Source organism: Pyxicephalus adspersus, chromosome 4 (assembly GCF_032062135.1).
Source record: "Pyxicephalus adspersus chromosome 4, UCB_Pads_2.0, whole genome shotgun sequence".
NCBI lineage: Eukaryota > Metazoa > Chordata > Amphibia > Anura > Pyxicephalidae > Pyxicephalus > Pyxicephalus adspersus.
The window spans coordinates 136674816-136700083 of record NC_092861.1 but is presented as its reverse complement, the minus strand read 5'-3'; the positions used below and the strand labels follow the sequence as shown (position 1 = coordinate 136700083).

General features: G+C 39.4%; 3 protein-coding genes across 4 annotated transcripts in view; 2 read left to right on the top strand and 1 right to left on the bottom strand.

The window, feature by feature from the left end:
- RHOQ (ras homolog family member Q) overlaps positions 1 to 16703 on the top strand; it is a 36260-nt gene extending 19557 nt beyond the window's left edge. The window contains exons 3-5 of the mRNA XM_072409762.1: positions 3744 to 3908; positions 5684 to 5779; positions 9339 to 16703. Of these exons, the coding sequence (XP_072265863.1) occupies positions 3744 to 3908; positions 5684 to 5779; positions 9339 to 9494 (417 nt within the window). The 3' untranslated portion in view covers positions 9495 to 16703. The remainder of the gene's footprint in view (positions 1 to 3743; positions 3909 to 5683; positions 5780 to 9338) is intronic.
- PIGF (phosphatidylinositol glycan anchor biosynthesis class F) lies at positions 9545 to 24995 on the bottom strand. Of its 2 annotated transcripts, XM_072409760.1 has the most exons (6): positions 24899 to 24995; positions 22884 to 23119; positions 21206 to 21297; positions 18770 to 18886; positions 17902 to 18010; positions 9545 to 9873 (listed from the first exon to the last, which is right to left on the bottom strand). In XM_072409760.1, exons 2-6 carry the CDS (start codon positions 23109 to 23111, stop codon positions 9760 to 9762), a joined length of 660 nt encoding a protein of 219 aa, XP_072265861.1. In that variant the 5' UTR covers positions 23112 to 23119; positions 24899 to 24995; the 3' UTR covers positions 9545 to 9759. The 2 variants fall into 2 exon arrangements, with proteins under 2 accessions (XP_072265861.1, XP_072265862.1); XM_072409761.1 differs by lacking the exons at positions 9545 to 9873; positions 24899 to 24995 and adding an exon at positions 16064 to 16290.
- Positions 24996 to 24997: 2 nt separating this feature from the next.
- The window catches only part of CRIPT (CXXC repeat containing interactor of PDZ3 domain), a 9105-nt gene continuing 8834 nt past the window's right edge, over positions 24998 to 25268 (top strand). Inside the window, exon 1 of the mRNA XM_072409763.1 lies at positions 24998 to 25085. Within this exon, the coding sequence (XP_072265864.1) occupies positions 25070 to 25085 (16 nt within the window). The 5' untranslated portion in view covers positions 24998 to 25069. The remainder of the gene's footprint in view (positions 25086 to 25268) is intronic.

The following is a 25268-nucleotide window of genomic DNA, read 5'->3' as shown; positions in this document are numbered from 1 at the left end:
GTTTACAGTTTTCACTGATATTTTATGTGTGTGTTGCAACAAAAAAAAAAAAATGCTATGGCAGGCTTGCTTTCATGTACTGCTTCCTTTTTTATATGGCTCTCAGCTTTACAATGTGCGATATGCACCAATGATAAGGCTAGTAGACCATTCTACATGTACAGATCACCCATTGGAACCAGTAAACTTTTAGAGAGTAGAGAAATAAAGCATGAAGATGAACTGTAGGGGGATTCTTCCAAATATAGAAAATGTGTACAAAGATTTAGAATATTTAAAAGGGGTTTATTTTATAATATGCCTTTAAAATGAAAACGGAGCTTCCCATTGTGCCTTGCAGTACATCATGACAGACCTTGTGTATTTCAGGGACAGCATGACAGTTGCTTCCGTTCAGCTGTGACTTTTATATATAATTGTTGGCTATGTGGAGACTCATCTTCCTATAAATAGTTCCCCTTCCAATTTCATTTCCAGCTTGCTTGTCATTGTTTATTTACCGCTTGTTAAATCTCACGCTGGTTTCCTTTACATTTGTAAATCACAAAAATGGCCATTAAAGTGCGTTCTTTCTGCTGCGTGCACTCCGGCTTCTGATCAGCGAGGCTTGATAATTGCCAGGACATGCAGTGATAATTCTTGACCTTGCTTATGAATGCCCTGTGTGCTGTCTATGAATGGATGCTGCGCACACTTCTGCCTGACGCTCTTTGCCTGTGCTAGGTCAGGAGAGCTATTACTGAACTATATGTCATGCAAAGTGCATGTTAGCAGGCCACCTGGAGAAAGAATATTCTGCTCTGTTTTCCTATATTTTTTATATTCGTTTTATTGCTGCTAAAAATACTTCTGGAACAGCACTTTCCCTTACTGCGTTCTGTTATTTCATATCAATGTTGAGCCTACAGTAATCCTGAAAGCCTACCCATGGCATGAAGCTTTGTGATTTTATTAAAAGTGTTGCCAAACACAACAATTTGTGTTCTGTTTAGTAATAATTAAAAAAAAAAAAATACAGGGACTGCTGAAATCTAACCGAACAGTCAATTATAAAGTTTAGATACATATATGAGCAAAGTTTTACTAGCCAAAGGGATTACTGTTCTGTTTAGGCACACGGCAGATCCAGACATACCTGCCCAATTGTCCTTAATCACGACAATGGGGTCCACATATTGACCCAAAAAAGCCACCACCAATGCCTGTTTTCTATCTACTCCGTTTCCCAGAAAATAAGACCTACCTCGACAATAATCCCAAGCATGATTTTCCATATTTTTGAGGATGCTGCAAATATAAGCCCTATCCCTAAAATAAGCTACAATATATATAAATACATGGACAAGAGGTGCTCATTAAAGGAAAGTGCTATTGCTAGACATGAGGAATTGGGACCAATGGTTCTAAAGGAAATGGAGTCGCAAGAAATTCAATATGGAATTTAGGGTTTGGAGAGTTATGTTGATGTTCCAAAAGATGATGACATGACTGTATTTGAATAAATGTTGATTTTTGTTCCTGAATATCACAAGAAATTCATGATGGATTTAAGTGTTTGGAGAGTTATGATGATGTTCCAGAATGTGATGACATGACTTATTCTTGAACATAAACATTTATTCAAAAATAATGTTGATTGTTCATGAAAAAATAAGAAATCCCCTGAAAATAAACCCTAGTGCATTTTTTTGGAACAAAAATAATATAAGACACTGTCTTATTTTCAGGGAAACAGGGTAGTAGATGATCAGACATTGGTCTCATATGCCTATCTGAACATTTGTTCTTTTGCTATATTTGCATGATATAGCCTACGCAGCGTTCTTTGGCTTCAGAAAGCCTGTGTAAGCAACATCCATTGGTGTCCATCTGAATACGGCCTTCTTCCAATTTATCCAAGATAAAACTGGGCTAAAAAGTTTTTTGCTTAAACCTAAAGTGAGCCTGATATGAAAAGAATGACATAATGCTAACATATTTCTTAACAGAAGAAGCCAAAAGGCTCTCTGAGTGCTAATGTAGGGACCCTACATATATTAACCATCAGTTTAGTAGGAACTTGCCCCTGTCTACTTTGACATCCTTTAGAGCAGACTTTCACAACTTTTTTTTAACATGGGGGAACACTTGGAATAATTCTAGGGTTTTAGGGAACCCCTATATATTTACTATATCCACAGCTCTCAGTACATTAGTGTGGTGGACAGTTGGAAGAACTCAAGGATCCCAAGGGTTCCGCGGAACCCTGGTTCAGAAAACAGCTGTGGTACATTGCAGGCCATTAGAAGGCAGTGAGTAAAACCCAGTGGGTAGTGTAAAGGTGTGCCAGAGCGTTTCCAGTTTCTGGGGGATGTAACAGGTGATTTACTGACTACTAAAAGCATATGTTTCAACTTACTAATAAATTAACCTAATATCTTGGATTCATTTAAGGTTCATTTGAACCAGCGATTTCTCTCCTAAGTGAATCTCAGAGTAGAATATGGTTATTCTTGTCTATATTTGGACACCTCATACCCATTTCTGTACCCAAAATGTTGCTATTCTATCTTCAATCTCTCCCCCCAGTATCCTGCCCACAATAGTACATTATGCGTATACATCTAGAAAGTAGTTTGCTGTTTTTGGCTGCAGTTCAAGTATGTGGTTTACGTTTAGAAAACACAAGCACCTTTTGTGGCCCGGTGAACCGTACTTAGCATATACATTATCAAACATCTGACTTGCAGCTGCTTTGGCTAACTTAGTTAAATTAGAAACCCTCCAAGCAGTGTTTGCCAGCAGACCCCAAAGTAATCCATTTACTTAATATTTTATTTTATTGCAGGTCAGTGGTCAGCATGGTGGCCAAGCATTTCAAAGGATGTTTACCACTAACTGCCAAGTATTGTTTAGGCGGGATGTAAGCAATGCACAATGAACATTGAAGGCTTTGTTACTTTCACGTTGTAAGATGCCAACATTTTGCGATGTGTCAGTCTATATAGAATCTGTGCACCAAATAATCTGCTCAGTACACTGTTGCAATGGGGGCTTTTATCTGCCAAGGGATTTCTATTTCTGTATGGTAGGACTGTGTAAATCTAAAAACTGAAACTGATAAAAGTCAGTATGGCTAAGCCAGTGTCCTGATTTTTATCTGCTACAGCAGGTCAATTTCTTACCTTCAGACACCGATGACTGGTCAGTAAAGGAGCAGAAACAGGACTCCTATTAATATGTTCTTATTGATTTATTTGCAGACAGCACACCTGATTGGCCCCTGCACCTTTCTGGGAGTTGCTGTACTGGAGATAAAAGAGAATGATGTCAATTAAAATTCAGATACTTACATGGATTGCATTTTAAAAGAATAGTTTCCCTTAGTCCCTTTCTCCTCGTTTTTCCCCGTCCTCTACAAACAAAAAGTAAAAACATTTTCATCTGCAATGCTTCCAGGTGAAATGGTCAACGTCAATAGGCCTTTTGGGAGAGCCGGAACATTGAAATCCCATGAGAATGTCCAATTGCAGTACACCAGGGTGTAGCTTTGCCAAAAAGCACCATAACATCACCTGCACCAGGGAGTGTCGCAGACAGTCCAAGAATTATTTCTTTTTGTAGTACATATGGCACCTCTAGAATACTCCCTGTTGTTGCTTGTGTGTGCTTAGAAATGTCTGACGCTGACACAATCTGATGTTATCTCCAACATTTAAGCGTTCTGCAGTGTTTCAGCTATTAATCATGACTTCTTCTTGCAGGAAGATTACGATCGGCTGAGGCCATTATCTTATCCCATGACAGACGTTTTCCTCATCTGCTTCTCAGTGGTGAATCCGGCCTCCTTCCAGAACGTGAAGGAAGAATGGGTTCCGGAGTTGAAGGAGTATGCACCAAATGTACCTTTCCTGCTAGTGGGAACCCAGGTAGAGTGTTAAAGTGGAACTCTGTTTAAGTCCACAAAGTTTCTGTACATTTTAATGACAGGGCTTCTTTAGGTTTTGCTTTCTAAGGCATGTGTATCACCTCGTAACTGAATGTTGTATTTGTTTAAATTGTCATAAAGGAGGTTTGTTTAAAGCAGCAGTCGCCAATCTTTCAGACCTCAAGGACCACTAAATTCATAATTTTCGATCCCGCGGAACATTAATATGAATTTTTTAAAAAGATGAATACATTTGTAAAATAATGATCAGAGAACATTCATTTTAATAATATGAAATGCACCTATTAAATATACCAAAATTATAAATGCTTATGTAATCATACCAACATTTTTAAAGCTTGTTTATTTGTAACAAAATTAAAAAAATGAGTTTAACTATTACAAATTAAATGAAGCTTATTTAAGTATTACACATTTTTAGTGTGAGTTTGTTTCTGCATGTTTGAAATAAGTTTATGGATTTTGGCTCCAATGTCTTTACTGCAAGAGGGATAGTCGTTTTTATTTCAAGCCAAGACCAGTACCGAGTTTTCATTGCCATGACAAATGAAAATGTTTTTTCATAGTGTCCAAATTTTCACGTGGACCATGGGTTGGCGACTGCTGGTTTAAAGCATATCTAAAACACCAACATTGAATATATAGCTGTTAATCAGTCCTTAGATACGGTTGCTGCTTTAGTTTTCAATTTGTAGGCTTTTTCCTGTCCCTGGTTGCCTAGACTCACTTCTGTAACCCTAAAGTAGGTGTTCCCGTACAGGCTGAACTACAGGTATCTACTTTTTACTAGGTAATGTTTCTTCCTAATTGTCCAGTCACAGGCTGGGTGGGTTAGGGACCAAACTGTGTTGCCTAAATTTTCACTTTAAAGCTAAACTCCAGGCAAACTTTATACCCCTTCTTTGAGGAGTAAAATGTACTTTACCCCTTGCTCCTTCAGCAGTCAGAGATCTCTTGTCCTGCACTAGACTGATTCCTGTAGCATAACTAAACCTATCAGACTCTCCTGTCCCCAGGCTGCCGCCATCTTTTCTTCCTAAAGACAATCTTCAGCCAATATGATTGGGTGTGCTGTGATGACCTAACTCCCATGCAGGTGCGCCAAGTTCATCAGGCTTCAACTTCCTCCCTGATTCAAAGGCCTGCCTCCTTTTTATTATTACTTGCCAGGTGCTCCAGGGCCGTTCTCGAATTCTGGCCTGGAAAAGGGATGAAGTGCCTGGCACCTATTCCTTCTTGGACACTTCGGGCCTGGATCCCAAATAAAATGCAGCAATTCTGCCGCAACACTGTTACCAATAGCCCTATATTTAGGCCCTTTAATACCTTTTCCAGGGAACTTTGAGGTTTATGATGCCAAATACCCCCTGAAATTGGCATCATTGGTTTCTGTTCACTACATATGGTATTTAAAATAGATCAGCCAGTTTCTGCTAGCCCTTCAAAAAAAAAAAAAAAAGTCCTCGGCAGCACAGCCCTCCTCTAAACATCCAATATCAAAGTCTTCCAAGCAGTTTTTCGGCTGTGGTAAAGGTATCTGGGTCAGCTCGTTTTATCTGACTGTGACGGTAACTGTTCTGTGTTTTGGTTCTCATTAAATGTCTTATTAAAAGCGATTCTCCAAAGAGGGCACAAGGGCATAGTGTGCATGATCAGTCTTTGATATCTCTTCCACGCTCTTGTATTTGCTTTTTTCTTATTCCCGAATATGAAAAAAGTGGAAAAGAAATCTAATTTTGTTTGAATGCTTTGCAGATCGACCTTAGAGATGATCCCAAGACTCTAGCAAAACTAAATGATGTGAAGGAAAAACCCATTACTGTCGAGCAAGGGCATAAGCTGGCAAAAGAGGTAAAAAGACAGATTGTTTTTGATTGTTATGTGTCTGTGGCATATGAGCAGAGTCATTTTCAAGTTATGGCTATATTATATTTCAAAGGCACCTGTCATTTTGTACTACAGATGCTGAGGTTGATTTTTTTTTTTTAAAAATGGAGTGGAGCTCCTAGCTTTAGCTACCTTTAGCTCTTTAGCTATCTATAGCTCTTTAGCTATCTAATTGTTGGGACCTCACAGGATCCAGAACATTGCAGAAATTTGATGTCAAGAAGGAACTGGTCCACTCCTGAGCTTGAGCCACTAGTTGTCGCTAATGGAGGTGGTCCCAGGGAAAGATACAGACAGTGGAGTTAGGCGAATATAAAACTACTTAACAAAGAAATTATTAAGAACTATTTAATAAGTGGGATGCTTACATGAAAAATGCCATGGCAACTAATCTTTTTGCAAATGTTAGTTACCAGTCATGCCAGGAGCATGTATTTCACAAAGGACTTCGAGAATATTTTTTTGATCCGCACGATTCTTCTATGTCACCGAAAGTATTGAACCGGAGGGTCAGAATAATAGGCAGACAATAAGCATTTCTGAAGGTCAGAAAAGCAGCCACCATTGTATTTGAAGGAAAAGTTCACTAGATTTTTAATGAATCAATATTTTACCTCCAGGTGCAATTTTTTTTTCTGGCCTGCTAAATAAAAACCAATATTTTTACATACCTCACTGTTAATGCCGTATTTTAAGGAAAAAATGATAAATTCTCCTGCTAGCTCTCCCCGCCAACCTATGCTTGCTTGAGTGCTTTGTTGGAGATGCTGCAAAATGTCCAGAGCTTCATGCGATGGGGACTATGCTACCTGTCAAGTCCAATTTTCCGAGAGAGGTGACACAGTTAGTAGAAAGGGAGTACTAAGCAGTATATGGAATAGGCTTTATAGAGAACATTTGCCCTGAATTAATTTTAGAATACAAAGTACCACAAAGATCTGCAATAGAATGCGTCTGTTATCTTTGCTCCCCTCTCCCAGCCCAGCCCAGCCATATTTTTTCTAATGTAGGCCCAGCAAAATCCCCTGTGGTGTGAACTGAATCCCCTGAGTGGAACTACTTCAGTTTTTCTGCTGTGACCTGTGAGGATAAATTCCTTCACACGTCTTGCAGCGAGTGCGCGGGGGGAAATGCACAAACCACAGAAGGCAAAATTTAAGCAACTCGTACCCTATTTATTTATCAGTGCACTCTGCTGCTTGGGCCAGCAATTTTTGACAAGACATTCAAGAACTTGCAGCTCTTGAAGAAAGCTGCAGTTCCCACAAATCCACTTTGAGCACTATAGCTATCAGTCAGTGTTCTCCCCAGAACTTTTGTTTAATCCTAGGTGGGAAGAAGCTGGAGGTGGGTGACCTCCATAAACCCATAAACAAAAAGTGCCAGGTGGTTCGCCCAGCTAAAAGGTCCTGAGGGAGAACAATAGGCTATGCAAAAAGCTGGAGAGATGAACATCCAGATTTTGTCTTTCTACAACCACAAAGGCCACTTGGTACTTCAAGGGATTCATTGAGTTCAGAGTTAAGACACAAGGAATCTGGTTTGCTATAATCAAGAGAGCACATCACTATTGTCTCAGCATTCACAAACCAGCCTGCATGTTATGTGTATCTCCTTCATGTCCGTTCCTGTGTAATTGTATTCTATGAACCGCCTCAGCCAAACAATGCGTACAGCAGGGATGAGATCCACAGCTTGCAATTTTCTTTTCTTGCCTACTGAACAGGAAGATAAATGGTCTTTCTACAAAGTGTTCCCATTTCAAGGACAATGTATGTTCTCGTCATTTTTTTCTGGGCAATTTAACTTTACTGTTCACAAGATAGTTATAGTCTCTGAACTTCTGTCTATGACAGGAGCCTTATCTTCAAGTCTAGTGAGCAGAAGTGAGCAATTTTCATGATTTTGATTTATTTGCACATAGTAGTTTTACTTTATAAAGAAATCTTTGAGTGAACTGTTTTAATCCTCATTAACAATCCTTTTATGTTTTGTAAAGCTGTCATGGCACATACAGCGCTATCATTGCTGATCTCCTTCTGAACATGCTTATTGCCTGGCTGTCACACTAATGTTACATTTCACTGTCACCAAAGCAAATATGAGATAGAGAAGTTGGAGTGTGATCAGTATTTCCTATCTGTATACTTTTTCCAGGTCACTGAATAGGCAGCTGCCATTTTGGAGGTCAACATTGGAAGCCTTTTATCTTTACTTTGATCTTCAGACTACCTTAGAACAGAGGTGGATCCAGATCTTGGACTGAAATGGGGTGTCCAGGATTGGCAAGAGTTAGCGAGTTCAATATCTACAAATCCCTCAATACTTCATTTATAGAAGCTATATATACAATGTTAATGTGCTGGTACATGGTGCTGGATTCACAAACTTAATCCAAATGTCTTGCCTTTATGCTACAAAGGCCAAATGGGCACCGTTTCATGTTTGGTGCCCATGTATTTAGAGGTTCTGGATTTGTATTTATAACCTCATATATTTGGTCACAAACCACTATTCCAAACGAGTGGAGAGCGTCCTATTTTCTAAATAAGATGATTCCATACCTAAGTAGACTTCCTGACGGATTGCTTATATCTTCTTAGCAGCCCGAATTACTATTGCTATCTACTGGAAAACCACCACCATGCCTCTTGACTTTATAAACACAAATTTTATTGGATAATGACTAACGATAAGCTGACTTGTACCCTTAGGAATACCTTGCATAGTTTTTTCAAGTCATGGGACCCCTGGGTTGCATTCAATATTTTGTAAACCCAGTGAGAGGAACCTTCTGCTTTCCTTTATCTTTCTTTGTTCCCTCCTTCCTTTTTTTTAAAAAAAAAAAGACCCCTCAACCCTCTTTCTCACTAAGTTTTCTGCCTAGCATAGCTAGAGTTCAGATAGTTACTAAACATTATAGCTATAGAGACCGGGTTTCTTTGTATTGCTTGAAGCAGGGCTCTAGGAGTACATACCATTATTGGCTTGATGCGAAGATCTACAATTAGATTCCTACAGCTTATTGTTTACCTCTTTTTTAGTCCTGCGTAATTTTGAGACCAAACTTGTTAAACAGCGACAATCTTAATATATATGAATTGTTATAGATTGATAATGATAGATTGTTATGATCTCTTCTTGTTGTACCCTGTTTTTTTTTTTGTACATGATTGATTTATGTAACTGTTCTTATTATTTATGCCCCCCCAATTGTTGTATATACCTTTTTTTGTAAAACCAATTAAAACCTTTGAAATAACAAACTACAATAGAATGGGTATGTGGTACAAAATCTTTCAGGTTTTTCTTGTTGTGTCTTGGGTTAGGAAATCTGTCTTGTAACTGGACAAAAAAATAGAAAGAAAACTAAATTTAAAAGTTGTTACCAGAACAGGGGGTCAGAGAATCTTCAAGGGTTGGCAACTAAAATGGGTTTATTTGGTTTTGGCCTGGAACTTAAGTGAAATCTCCCCTAATTGTCAACTTTAAAGTTTAAGTAAGCATCTATTTCTCTTAACAGATCGGGGCGTGCTGCTACGTTGAATGTTCAGCTCTGACACAGAAAGGGTTGAAGGCCGTCTTTGATGAATCCATTATAGCTATTCTTACTCCAAAGAAAAACCCCATGAAGAAGAGACTAGGCTCCAGGTGCATAACCTGCTGTTTGATCACGTGAACTAGTGCAACACCACCATGGTACGAGTCCAACGCACACAATGCTTGTACCCCAGCTGCACAAAAATATTTTATTGATTTGCTTTTGCAAACATAATGTTTGTTGGCAACGCAACAAGGACATGATTGTTCAGCGGTGTTCTGAAAGATGCCATTTCTCAGGGTTATATTTCTATGGAAGGTACAAGTGTCTCTTATGTGGACAGCACTTGATAAGGTGTCCTGAGTTTCATTGCACAGAAGTTCTCATCATCCGCCCGCCCCCGCTATCTTCGTTTGTATGTAAGTCGTTTCCGGTTCCAGTAAATCCAGAATGGTGCCAGGAGGAGGCTGGCTATGTAACCAAAACTTGCACCGAGAGAGCAAGAAATGGGCCATACCTAAAGGATGACACAAACAAGTATGGTCACTAATTAGCACAATGGTAGGCATGCAATACAGATGTAATGACTGTGTTCACAGGAAGGTTCTGTATCAACTGACCTGTTTTGGTTATCTTGCTACAAATTTGAAGAGATGCAAGTTATGTTTGTGAATGTGGAAAAACTGTTATAATACTAAAAAAAAATAGGTTTATATATTTCCTGTTTAATGCAATTATCTGCCTCCTGCATTTTGTTTATTCAGCAAGAGTATTAAATATACAAAGCCTTATATGAAGAAAATAATATTGGCATACACATATTATAGTTTTTCAGACAGATAGGAATTTAATTGTGGGGGGGTGAAGGTTTTATTTCTGGTATGTAGAGAATTTCCTGTCTTTGGTGATCATGCTACCAATAAGTCTATTCTAAAGTTCTGAAGAGGACGGCAGAGAGTTCCACTAGTTCAGATATGCTGAAAATCTGCAGTGCTATAATGTGTTAATCTTTGCAGAAGATGTGGTTTCTTTTTTAATTGGTTAAGCACAATATTGAAGATCCCGGTACCTAATTCTAAAGATCTAATTTTTTAAAATGGTCTTCAGAACTTGTAAATTGTTGCCTAAAATGAACCTGTAGTGAGGCTATGGGCATGTTTGTGTTTAAATATTGCTTATATGCAGTAAATGGGCTTCAAAACAAATACTCCCTCACTTCTGTAGCCGCAGTCACTGTAAAGCAATGCAAAGTTCACAACAAAGATGATAACATTGGTGACATTTACTCAGAGGCTTTCTGCTTTCATAACTTCTATCTTTTTTTTAATTTTGTGAGAAAAAAAAAAGGATGCGGAGTCATTACTGCAAATATGACTTTTAGTTCAGTCATTCGATCCATTGCTTGTGTCAAAGCTCATTTTTCGGTCAAATACATTTGTCCATTTTTAAAATAGACCTCATCCAGCAGTTCTCAGCCCATGAGGAAATGGTGTAGTGAGTAGAAAGGCCAGCTTCCTTCTACACAAGCCTAATGTAAACATGAGCTTTACTGTCCAATATGTCACCGAATATTTTACACCTCCAGGTAGATCCTTTCGCCTAGGACAGCAACAGCTATAAACTCCACTGTAATACTCTTAACAGGACAAATATATAAACCTTGTTTACTTCTGCAATTGTGTAAACATTTGCACATATTGTTCTCTTTTTTTAAGTAGATTTCTAAATCATGAGCTGGGGTTTGAGTCAGGAGCAAGTCAAACACAGTATATGCTTAGGGTACTTCTGAGATATTTTGATTTGCATCTTACTACTATTTATTTTGATTAGTTTGGGGAAGAAAATCAATTCCGATATTACCAAAAGCCCGAGTACATGAGCCCTTATCTGCAGCTCTTGTTTTGTACCATAACTTTAAATATCACCTGGTACGTTTGTTTTATCTGTTTGGTCTCTGAAAATAGAACTAAAGGATGAAAAGTATTTTATTTTTGGGTTGGAGCCATTGAGTATGAAAAAGAAAATCAAAAGTTAGCAGATTGAAATTTTAAAAGCTTAATAATATGCAACTGTGTACGTTTTCTATTTAGGGATCACTATAAAGTGAATTTACAGAAATAATTGCTTCAGTTTGCTGTCATTGGGGTTCAATATTTTGGTCATAGTGAGACTATCAGCTCATAAATCCTTTAGGGTTCTCAAAAAAAAATGTTTATACATCTTTGAATAAGGATAGAATGTGAGATTCTTTTTTTTAGGTGCTTCTTGTTTACCCAGCCACAATGGTATCATAAGTTACTTAGCAGGTCATATACTTTAGATAGGCTCTAGAGATCAGATGGCCATTTTACCTACCTGCTACAACATGGTAATCATTGAGTGGAAAAGGTTTTACCCAAAAAAAACTGTAAAAGTTTCCTTCCAGCGCTAGAAGTAGAGGAAAGTCACTGCTTATAGCAAACTCATACTTTGCCTATAATAGTTCAACAATTCAACTAATTCAACAAGCTTCTTACTTCTTCCATGTGACAGAAATCATGGCAATCAGCTGCTCAGGCAACTATAGTTTTAACTGTGAAGAGTGAGGAAGGTAACAGCACTTTTTTATTAACTGGCTCTCCTTGTCAGTCTCCTAAGAGTTTTGGCAACCCCTAAGTGGCACCATTAGCTGCTGAAGGGTACCTAGTCTCCAGCTGTAAGACTGACAGTTCCAAAATACTTCTGATGTTCTTTAGTGATGAATTTAATATGCAATTGATTTGGTTATTAGCCCTCTTTGAAGTGTACCTTCAGCCACGCCATCATTTTTTTAATGATTTTGAGAGTAGGGAACTTGACTGCTTTTGTGTACTAATATGAAAGACATTAGTCACTTCCAAGGAGAAGTCTGCCCAACAAGAATATACAACAAAAACCTAATAGAGGTTCTGACCCCCAACCTGTGGCCTTGCCAGCTGTCTTACAGAGCTCCTTACTCTTGCATTCCACTAAGTGAATTCATCTGGCACATTGGAAACTTCTGTCAGCTATCTGTAAAAGAACTAGTTGGTTTCATAATGCACCACAATAAAATGCACTTTTTTTTTACACTACAGCCCAGAATATATAGACTGTCAGAAAGTGATGTGTCTGTAAAGAGCAAGGGGTTGGGGAAAAACAGCTTAGTTAAAAAAAAGGACCCAGGAGGCTGTGATTCCTACCCTGCAAATTTAAAGAGAGAGCTGAAGAAGACCCCAATCACATATATGGTGCAATAATGTGCACTGTACAAGGGGACCACAACTTACAACTGAAAAAGCAACTTCTGTTACTGCCTCCACTGTAACTAATAAACAACTGGGCCCCTTCTATACTCATCAAATAATTGCTAGAGACATTTTCTAAATAACTGGCATTGTTTGAAAAAGCATAAATACCTTTTCTTCAAAGCAGAACTAAACCCGGTGTTTACTCACCTGTCCCCATTCCCTCACAGGAGCCTAGATCATCTTCCTTTTCTTGTTTAGATCTTTGACCATGTTCATTGTCCAGGCTGGGATGACGGGAGCTAATTCAGTCCCGACAACCACAGGGGACACATGTGCAGTTTAGCAAATTTTAAAGCTATAAAAGAGATCAGGCATGTCAGTATGTTTTATTGCAAAGGGAACATTGCCTGTCCTTTTCCGCAATAAAATCCTGCCTGATCACAAATGTGGAACTTTAGTAGAGACACACTCTTTGTTCCTCAATTGGAACAGAGAACGTTTTACCATGTGTTGCCCTCGGTGAGGCTGGATTCACTCCACCTCTGTTGCATGCATTTTTTTAACACATTGCGTTAATGTGTGTCCTACCAACACATTGCACTGAAGTGTCCAGTGATGCATTTAAATACAGCATACGAATCCCTATTGTAAATAATCAATTTCAGATTATCACATTTCTGTGTTGAGCGACCCATTTGGTCATAAAACATCAGCCCAGGAGGCTTAAATTATTGCCTAATGTTTAATGCATTCACAAGATAGCAAGTGAAGAGAGAATGTTTGTTTGGATATATGAAGCATCTAATTTCATAATGAACTTATAGCTTTGCAGCTCTAAAACTTTAGTTTGCTTAAGGAAATTTAGGACCTGTTGTGGTCATGGACACCAAGACATTTTTCAAAACATCCCCCTATACAAGCACCGTACGGCCAAAACCTGCTGGATAAAAGAATAATTTTCATTATTTTTTTTTTTAAATAATGATGATATGCAAAATGCACCTTTGACAGAAGCTATTTAGATTTTAATGTTTTGTGGGAGATAAGGAAGAGATTAATTCAAACTGGCTGCTGTGGCTACCACACCTTAAGCTGGGTGTGGATGCTTTATATACATTTTAGACTAAGGCTATGTACACACGTGCAATAATTGTCGTTGGAAAGGATCTTTCAGGATACTTTCCAATGACAAACGACTGTATGATGGATTAATGAGTGCTGTACATACAGCACCGTTGTGCTGTATGGAGTGGGGAGAAGGACGGAGTGGCACCCCGCTGCGCTCCCTCTCCCTTCCATTAAGATTGTTCGTTGTCCATAATCCGTGGATCCGCCAGGAGGGTCGTTCGGATGATGGATGACTAGCGCTGTACACACGTAAGATTATTGTCTGATATCGGCCCTGAGCCAATCATCTAGCAAAAACAATTGCGTGGGTGTACCTAGCCTAAAGGTTTATTTACACCTTTGCTTTGCTTACATTGAGGCTACAAAAACAACACTTGGAACCTGATAAAACCTTTATCACAAAAATACATTTTGTTCATATCTATTACATTATTTTAACAATAGGTAGGGCACCCTAACAATTGTTGATTTGCCGTCAGCAGAATAGCCAAAGTGCAGCTGCCACATGTCCTAATGGAAGTCTCCATTGCCCCGAGTTGTCAGAGATTTGTCATATGCATATTTTGAGTATTTCCCCTTTTTGTGTCCTGGAAACTGGTGCCACCAGAACAGATAGCAAAAAAAAGATATCCTAAAGCTGCCACTTGTAGCATTATCATAATATAAATTCTGATATTACAGCAGGCCACAGCAGAAGCATTGCATTATCATAGTCCTGTTACTGATATTTTTTAGCTTTTCTTTACAATATTATGGTTACTGTTTGGAATAACAGAGGCAGGACACTATCACACCGCCATCCAGTCTAGAATGCAGCCTTTGTATGGTTGGGTGGTTTAGATGGAAGAAGTACAGCGGTGCAAAGCAGTTCTAGTTATCAGTTTGTATGACGGGCGGTATTCAATCATCTTTTTTGAATGCCGGCCAAAATGAAAAAATTTAACTTTGTACACAGGAAATGTTTACCAGTGCCAAGATATGTTGTGCTAGTATATCTTCATTTGGTTTTGTGCACAGGCCAGCAGGTGCATCTCTAATCAAATTCACACAAATGTACTGCAAATAGATTTCCCCTGGCTTGTCACTGCAATAACACAAACATAGGTATAGCAGTTTTGTAAAGCTATACTGCTAATATTCTGGCTTTACTTTCAGGACCACTAAACTAAAACAGAATGGGATTTTTGTCTGCACATAATTACTATACACTGCCTATTCAGGAAAAGTTAGGTACATAACTTTAAGCACCTCAAGGAACATTTGCTTACCTTTCCCCCAATGTTCACCTGAGAGTCATGTGTAAGTTCTGAATTGCTGAGCAAATTACACAGCACTGTGCACGCCTTTATGTGATGTTTGCATGGGCCTGGTGAATGTTTACCAAGCACTGCATTTAGGGCATTCAAGGGGGTGTTCCATTTTACTGCTGTGGGGCAAGGAAAAGGTAATACCATGCTATTTGGGTGAAGTTTACCTAGTTTTGAAATCTTTTAAAATGCTGAAAGGTTCTTTTGTACTTTGCCATGCAGCCCACTGCTCAATATTTGCTGCCAATGTAGGCCAACAAACCTTGAAAATTAGAGCTGCTAGGATTCTGCTGTATAGGTAGCCAGCTGTGTGCTAGCAAAACGTCACTTCCTAATCCATACAACCTCCTCATCTCTTACTATACTACCCTATCAGTGTTCTTAAACTGTCACAGAAGTTAATAAAACCTCTATTACACAAATCAGTTTAGGAAAGTGATGTAGCTAATGCTTAGTGGCTCTCACGTAACAATGAGCAAGAGAATGTACTAACCCAGGGCAGCCAATCAGAATTTTTTTTCAGTAGCTGTGTGGTCTAATATTGCTCTTACTTTGTGTGTTTGAAGACTGAATGAAATGGGGAACAGCACTCTATGGATGAACTGGATTTACTGTAAAAGTGCTGCCGTATTTATACATGAGTTTTCCTCCTAACATTTAAACTGATATGGCGTTTTTGTACAGCTGCATTTTCTAGATAGTTGCATGTTGTATATTGAAGCTCCTATATAGTGTGCAAAGTTTTTTTCTATTGTTGTATAACCAAATGGCACTGTGTTTTTAATATTGCTTTTCTACATTGAAAAGGGTACAGAAATAAAGACATTTTAATTATAGGCTTATTTAAAGATGAAAAACTGGTACGAGAAGTGATTTTGTTAAAGTGTGTGCAAACCTTTTTGAGTCTATAAATTCATATTTACATTTAGCAGAGCTCCTTTAAAAATGCAATATTCATATAATAAATCACAATGCCGTATAAATATCTTTGTCCTGGAGGTTATAAAACTCAGAAGGTTGGGGGCAGAGTCACCTCCTAATTATCACTAGGGATCCTTGCTAGGAGTCACTGTCAGTCAGGTACTGCGGGCTTGGGCAGGGGGTGTGTGAACCTGTAAACGGACTACAGGCATGCTGTGCATCTGCATGGCATTCTGTAGTTCCTACGGTAAGATGGAGAAAACTGAGCGTGCTAACTTAGATCTGCATCTGTAGGAAGCCCTGCTTAGAGAAGGGATCTGCCAAAAAGATCTATGCAAAAATAAAAGACAACACTATTTCAACAACAGGGGACAGAGGAATGCAAATTTTAAAATTTGAAATTTGAGGTTTACATACATTTTAACCTTTGTTTCTGCCAACAAGAGAACCTGTGTACAGTGTGGACAAACTGTATTATTTTCTACATTAAAGCCTTGGAGAAGCGGCCAATGCCAATATTAATAAGATGAAGCAGAGTTGCCTAGATCTGAGGTATGGAGATGTCTTGTGGAAACTCGTGTCACCTCTTCACACCCAGACAAGCTTGGCACAACCTCAATGCAAGCCTCTGCACAACTTGATCACGCCAATGTGCCTCAGTCTTTTTTTGGTGCAACTATCTCTAATGTGATAAGCATTGGTCATTTATCATGCCTAATAAATCTGTGTAGTGTTTATTACCAGTCTCTGTGTGTGTGTGTCTTATTATTTCCAAAGAGTAAAATAGCTGCTTCATATCTGTGATAACAATAACCTTATGACTGAGCTTACTATGATGTGCCACAACCACTGACATACAAATATTTTAAAAGTTGACCACAAAATAAAACTCATGGTCTGTTATGACTGCCACCACTACTCACTAAAGTAATGGAAGCTTTAAGCAGAGTGGAGGAAGGTGCAGATATTGCCAAGTGCTCATTGCGGACTGTATGTCTGGGGATTTCTCATCATTTCCTGTCCTGAAGACTATGTTGTTACCAGGTGTAAATGCCAAAATGGGACAAGGAAATGTAATTGATGTACTAACTAAGGGTAAATCTTACCAAGTAAGATTTCCCCTTAGGGTAATGATACAACTAGTACAAGAAGTAAGGAAAAATCTTTAAGGTCACAGACACCATTAGAACCCAATAGATATTGTAACCCTTCCTATCCCATACAAAAATAAGCAAACGTATAAAATTGCTGGAATTCAAAGTCAATACAGTTAAGTATTCAAGGGCATCCACTATGTAGTAGATAATCAATATATTGGTGTAAATAGAGAAGGTAATTGTGGACAGCACAGTGGCACAGTTTGGCACTCTGGCCTTAGCAGCGCTAGGTTCAAATCTCAGCCAGGACACTATCTGCATAGAGTCTGTTGGTTCTCCCCATGTTTGTGTGGGTTTCCTCCGGGTACTCCGGTTTCCTCCCACATTCCAAAAACTTACAGTTAGGTTATACTTGGGTTACCCCCAAAATTGACCTGAGACTGTGGTAATAACATATGACTATGGTAGGGACATTACATTTTAAACCTCTTTGAGGGACAGCTAGTGACATGACTATGGACTTTGTACAGCACTTAGTTATATGTCAGTGCTATTTAAATACTGTGTAATAATAATAAAAAAAGTAAATTATATTTCAATATATGCAATGGAGACAAAAATAAAATATTTTAATGAAAATTATCAGCAGTATCTTTGTGACACCAGTCTTACTAACCAACCAACACAGCAATGGGACTCATAGAGAGGCATACACAATGTATTCAGTTTGTAGGAAAGTAGAAGCATGGTTTTACCTCTCAGACAAAAACTACCTAATGTAAACATTGTGCCTTGGATTTTAACATTAACATACCATCCTAATGGATCTGCATAAATGACTCACCTGCCAAGGTCTGTCCCAGTCTAAAGGAATAGGAAACGCGCCCAACCAGGCCCCGACCACAGTGCAGATCGTTGTAATCTGAAGACTGTGATCCCAGACTGACATTGCCCTAAAAATAGAGAAAAAGGGGTCAAATAAAAAGTATACACAATTACTTTACCTTTTTGCAGGGTTTGGGTTCTTTATGTGTTTGCACCATAGACGTAGAATAAGCCATCAATAAAAGCTAAGTAAACATTTGCTAGAGAAATATGGGGCTGTCCTCCTGAGATGCCTGCACAGTAATCCTGACCCTCTGACTTCAATATTTGAGTCACATACTTGCCCTGGGCTAGTTGTATGTAAAACCTAACAATGAACTTGTATTAGCTACCTATTGGTGTGTTAAATATAAATTTAAAATGTGTTTTGTTACATTCACTGCTTTTCAATAACTTGAAGTCTATAACAAAATCAAACAAAAAGCTAATCATTATTGGACCACCATAGCCTTTGTTAAAGGGGTCCTAATATGGCCCTGCAAAAATGTTTTTTTTTTATGACATAACAAATGCTCTTTCTTTAATTTTAAGGCTTAAAGAACTGGGTTATCCATTTATTTGACAGTTCAACACCCACTTTGGTCTTTATAGTGTATGAAGTGTAATAAGTACTATATCTTACTACTGAACCAATTCCCCTTAGTAGGAACAAAATAGGCAACATTTTAACCTTATTGCCAAGACTTTGGACATAATGAAGGATGGCAAATGAAACTAATATGAATCTAGTGTATTCTACACAATACAGACATTGCATGATTATGCATATAAACTTAATAACAACTTATGATAGCATTTATCTCTCAGAAAATTGGTATATGACTTACCCATCTTTACTGAACACTCTGACCCAAGCATGAAAATTTGGTCCAAGAAAGCACAGAGAGCGAGATGTTGTGAAGGATGATAACAAAACCGCAAATAAAAAGGTTTCTCCCACGGATCTGTAAGATAATATGAAGACTGAGCTGGAGAATGAAATAAATGCACAAACCAACAGCAGTTTTTTGAAGGACATTATTAATATTAATAATAATAAAAAACAGGATTTATATAGCACCAACATATTACGCAGCGCTGTACAATAAATAGGGGTTGCACATGACATACAGATACAGAGAGTGACACAGGAGGAGAGGACCCTGCCCCGAAGAGCTTACAATCTAGGAGGTGGGGGAAGTATCACACAATACTAGGGGGGATATGGAGTGGTGGGGAGTAGTGAGGGTTTTAACCTCCCTGGTGGAATGAATAATGAGGATTTTTAAATGTAAAAGCGGTACATTTAAAAATCCTCATTATTTTAAATATCTCAGTCCCGGTCCTGCCTACCAGCCAGGCACTCGCGAGCAGATACAAGCCGGAATCCGCTTACCCCGGCCTCGCGTCCCCAACGTTCACACGCCCGGGACACAGAAGCAGGCTGGCATCTGTCTAGCCTGGCGATGCCCGGCGGGCATAACCAGGGGAAGCAGATGCCGGGCATCGCTGGAGGATGCCATTGGAACGTGGGAACCAGGTAGGACTTTTAATCTCCCTGGAAATTCCACCACAATTAGGAATACCGCCAGGGAAGATAAGAGACAGAAAAAGATGGGTAGGCGAGTTGGAAAAAGATGGGTTTTGAGTGCTCTTTTAAATGAGCAGAAAGTAGGAGCAAATCGGACAAGGAAAACCATTCGAGAGAGTCAGGGTAACTCTAGAAAAGTCGGACCTACAGTCATGTGAAAAAGAAACTTTCAATTCAAGGTTTTATGTATCAGGAAATCAGTTTTACGTAAACAAAAACCCATATGGTCCTTAAATTTAGGTAATCAATGACTCAGATAAACAGGAACACACAATATATTACACTGCACCAATATTATTTTACAAGGATTAAGTCAAAATAAAAAAGCAATATGTAAAAAATTAAGTGCACCCTTGCCAGTTTCTTGGTCATTAAGAGGGAAGGTACCTACCAGGTGCTGCTTATCATTACACTTCATTAACTGCTCAACAAGTGTGAGTACCTCTATAAAAGCAGATGTTTTGGTATTTTGCTAGTCTGGAGCATTCAGATGTGTGTTAACACAATGCCAATGAGGAGTGACATCTGCAATGATCTTAGAGAAGCAACTGTTGCTGCCCATCAATCTGGGAAGGGTTATAAAGCCATTTCCATACAAGTTTACAGTGAGGAAGTAGAAAACATTCAATACATTTGCAATCTCGCCAGAAATGTTTGTTTACCCAATTAACCCAACTGTATGTTTTTTAGAATGTGGGAGGAAACCTGAGTACCAGGAAGAAACCCATAAAAACACTGAAAGAACCTACAATCTGCATGCAGATAGTGTCCTGGTCAAGATTCCAACCTGAGACCCAGTGCTTAAAAGACCATAGTGCTGACCACTGAGCCATTGCCCAGGATAAAAGTATATTTTTTAACACACACTGGATGTTTTATTAAATTCAGGTATAGCTAATTATCATTTTATTCTAACAAATATAATAGTTTAGATTTTTGCTTTTCACCGCTTTAATCTGAAATCTCTACTTTAACCCCCCCCCCCAACTGTAATCGCGAGTCACACTCGGGGTCGCCTAAAACATTAAAAAAAACACTTACTTTATTCCGTTGTCATCCCCCGGCGTCCTGCTGGTCCCCGCAGGTCCTCGGGACACGTCTTTTCCCTCTGATCTTTACCCGGCGAATGCAGAAACGATCTCCGGGGTTTCCCGGTGATGTCGGTGCATGCGTTGGTGCAGGCGGGAGGAGCGGTGGGAAATTCAAATAATTTTGTATTGGATTCATTATATATTATACAATATATTATTGTATATATGATACAAGCTACTCTACAGTTATAGTATACGTATAACTATTTTTTAATTGTAACAGATTTGTGTGTTTTTTATTTAAAGTTTATTTTTAAATGTATTGGACATATTTCGGTGAGTTATACCTAAGAATTTTAGGCCTACAATGTAAAATAAATTTCCATGCAAAAAAACACACACACACACACACACAAGAGGCCTTCTGCTAGGAACTTATATTAGGCATCTTGTTAAGATGTGCATTCTCCCATAACATAAGTGTTTGGGAAAGTGCTGGACTGATTTTGCAAGTCCAAAGATCCTTGCTCATTAACAAAAGCAATACAGCTGGCTCTCTTCCCTCAGCACCTCCCCTTTTGCATATATCTTGTTACTGAAAAAAAATGTGCTGTATAAAAATGATTTTGGTACTGCTGGCATTAAATAACAATAATACTCACTCAACAAGAGGTGCACCATACAACACTATAATCCCATGGAACAGCAGACAGGAAGCAAAGAAATACAGACAGGATCTATACAGTTTATTGACCTGCAAAACAAAATAATCAGTTATAAAAAATGTTACAGTTAAAGCAAAATAACCAAATGTCACAATAAAGAAAACCTTTCAAGCCAACACCAAACTGAATGAGGATGACTGGTAGGGGGGCCTTCTTGACCATGAAAGGCAAGCTTTTTGTGATCATTAGGGGTCCACATGAGGTTTAAAACCGTGCCTGGAGTAAATTTTAGGTGTGAAGCCCAGAAAACCCTTTGTTCTAAAATAAGAAACTGCAAAAAGAAAAAAAGAAATCACACAGTCATGCTAAGTGATCGAGCAGGTTAAACAAGGGGTGTCCAACTGCAGTCCCCGAAGGTCAGAATCCTTATTTAATAGTGTTTCTCTAACAGTCAACAAAAAATTCAGAAAGGTGTGGTATACAAACAAAGAATTACCCGTTAAATTTAAATCCTAGCTTTTATGTGACCACTGAGGACAGGCATTGGACATATTTGATTTTCAGAATGCATAATGTAAGATCATAAAAGCTGATTACATAAGGCATACCAAGGCTGCAAACCCAGGCCCTTTACATTGTTTCCTCACGTGCCTGGCTGTTGGTAAAGGGAAATTCATCAAGAGCAACCACATCAGCATATAAAGAATATGTAGAACACTGCAAAGAGTTTGTATGATCTTCCTGTATTTGTGAAGGCTTCCTCCCACAGACAAAGCTCAAAAATCCTCCTCTCTGGTATTCCACCAACCCAACTCTTTCCTCTACAATCTATTATGAATGCTGCAGCCAGACTCATCCATCCTTCTCCTTTTTGGCTTTTATTTCACCTTAGAATCAAATTCAAGCTCCTGTGCTTTGCCTTCAAATCCCTCCACAGTTCTTGTCCCACTTACCTTTCTCACCAGATAGAAAAATCGCCCCTAGCCACTTCCTCACTCCTAACCTTGCCAAATGCATGGCTCCAAGATTTTTCAAAAGCTGCCCTGACTCTCTGAAATGGTCTTCCTCATCTTTTTCGGCTTGCTCCTACCTTCTGCTTCTTTAAAAGGGCACTCAAACACCACCTTTTCAAACTTGCCCACTTGACTTCTTTTGTCTGGTAAATTCTCACTATTCACCCACCATTCCATATCTCCCCTCCTATTGTATGCTGCTTCCAACCTCTTAGATTGTAAGCTCTTTTGAGCAGGGTTCTTTCCTCCTCCTGTGTGTGTCTGTAATTTGTAACCCCTATTTAATGTACAGCGCTGCATAATATTTTGGCGCTATATAAATGCTGTTTATTAAAAAGAAGAATATATCAGTAGGTGAATGGGTTTAAACTATGGTAGGAACATTACACAGTAAGCTCCTCTGAGGAGCAGATCTTAAAATGACTACAGACTCCTAACATGTGGGTGCTTTATCAATTCATTCACACAGGCTCCAGCTAGTAATGGGTAGAAAGCCCATAGACTTTCATTGTGGATGTTTACTACTAGTAAGTACTAAAGTGATGATCAGTGTTTACATAAGTATTCCCTTTAGCATTTGCCACTTTGAAAGAGATGAGCATCATGGTGAACAGACATTTCTCTCCTTTATAAATACACCCCTGGAAATGTTATTTATTCACCTTGCTTGAAAGAGAGCTTCGCTTTGTTGAAGGGTTTGGTTTGAATGTTACAAGTAATAAAATATTAACAGCTATGACACAGACGGAGCAGAAGCAGAGCCATGTGAGATGTGTTCCCAGGATGGAGAATTCATCGAGGAGGAGTGGTGGAACAAACAGGGAAAATACCACAGCCAAGATGCTTAGCACATGTCCGACTGCAAGTCTCCTGATCTCTGTCTCATCCATTGGGTCACCTGGGAAAAGACAAGATATTTGCTTTTAACAAAATATTACAAACACATCCCCATTGTGTTTCCTTTATTTTTATACTAGCATCAGTGTTCTGCCCAGCACCTTTTAACCAGGCGAAGCACCCGGCTGCTTTGGGTGGTCACTGAAAAGTTGGGTCACAATTCAGGGGCACTGGACAGTTCTCCTCCCTTTTGGACTAGAAAATCTTTGTTTTGACTAACCAGTTAATTCTCTAATGCTACGGTTGTTAAAATACAATATCCTTCTGTTTGTTTTTTATATATGTATATGTCAAACATTATAATATAGTTAGTGATTTGACAAAATAAAACTCTGCTCTCTTCTCCTTCGCCTTCCATGTTTTTATCTCCCATATACGCCAGGAGATTTGTACAGAGAAAAGCGGCTGCTGACCTTCCTCCGATGGTCACCTTGCAAATGTTGTTTCTGATAACGCTCTGCAGGTTACTCCTGTGTAACATATCGTCACTGTGCTGTATCCCAATACAAGTGTTTGAAAGGAGCATGATGGAGTATGGATGCATTTTTACTGGCAGTACCTAAGGATTTATGATAAAGTGCTGATTTTACTAAACCCTACGCTACTCTTCTCTCTTCTATTCCCCCAACACTCTATCATTATCTCTCACTCTCTCTTCTCCTATCTCTCCCCCCTTTTTCTCTCCTTCTACCCCCACCCCCCCATCTCCACCTCCTTTTTTTTTTCTTTCTTTCTACCCCTCCTTGCTCCCACCTGTATGTCTGTGTGTGCAGGACTCTGAAGGCATACAGTCCTCAGTCAACAAGGGCCCCTCCAGCAGCTCGCAGTCCTTGCCTGTAAGCCCAGTCTCAGCTGGCAGCATGCACCCCGAGTGTCCAACCAACGTTGCAAGCTGACAACTGAAGGGGGGCTTGCAGGCAAGGATTGTAAGAGCTGCTGCAGGGGCCCCTGTTGGCTGAGGACTGTCTGGGGGCCGTGATATGTCCTCCCATTTCCAGTGACTGATAAATGAATGCTGCACACACAGCGCCATTCTATTCTATAGAGAGGAGAACAAGGAAGCAAAACCCCACTGTGCTCATATCCAATAGGTCTGACATTAGGGGGCGCTATACACATCAGCTTTTTATATAAGCATGACTGCCCATGTCGGGTCACTATTATCTGATGTGTGTATGTAGCTTAAAAGGCCGCTCATACATTCTGTGTGTTGGCAATGACGCCAGCATATAATTGCAATGTACAGTAGCACACAATAAAACATTTCATTCAGTAAAAGTTGCATTTCCAATGTTTTGTGTCTGATGTATCAGCAGCCCATTGGGTTGACGCAATGTTACCCACATCGATGCGAGACATTGCACGTGGCACGTCTGGGGTGAATGGGCTCTTGGGGGTCCTTGTGGGACATCGGTAACAGTACAAGTGAATAGGTTAATAATATTAAACAGGATTTATATAGCACCAACATATTATGCAGCGTTGTACATTAAATAAGGTTGCCATAAAACATAATAAACTGATTGGCTCTGCTGACTTCAAAGTATGCGGATCAGAAATGCTGATTTTCGCCAGCACACAGAGGGGGTGGGGAGGTCAGGTGCCCAACTGAAGGGCAGAGTGGCCCTATGAAGGGATATATTGTCTTGTGGGGCCCCGCAGCTCACACACAGCCCTGGCGTGGATATTAAGAGCTTATGTGACACCCTGCTACCGGGACCGGTGCTCAGCATCCCAATACTTATAAATCCCCCCCGTCCCCGGGTCACCATCACCTCACCTGCCGCCTCACCGCTCCTCCTCCATTACCTGCACCGGGAACCCTCCCGCTTAGCATAAAGCCAATCAGCGATCGCTTCAGCCTGCACGTGACCAGACAGGAAGTGACATCTACAGGAAGTGCCCTTGTTTACTATCTGTCCCCTGGAAGGAAGAAACACAAGACGCCAAAATGGTGTGCGAGAAATGTAAGTGCGGCGATATCTTCTCCTATTATGTAAAGACACCAATTCGAGGGGGCAGTGCCTGGTGCCAAGTGTCCAGGAAAGTCTCCTAGCCAATACTTTGAGGTTTAGTGTTAGGGTAATGTGTGGTTAAGTTAGGAACTAGGCCCAGGGATGAGGTAAGGTTAGGTTTTAAGGAAGGAACCC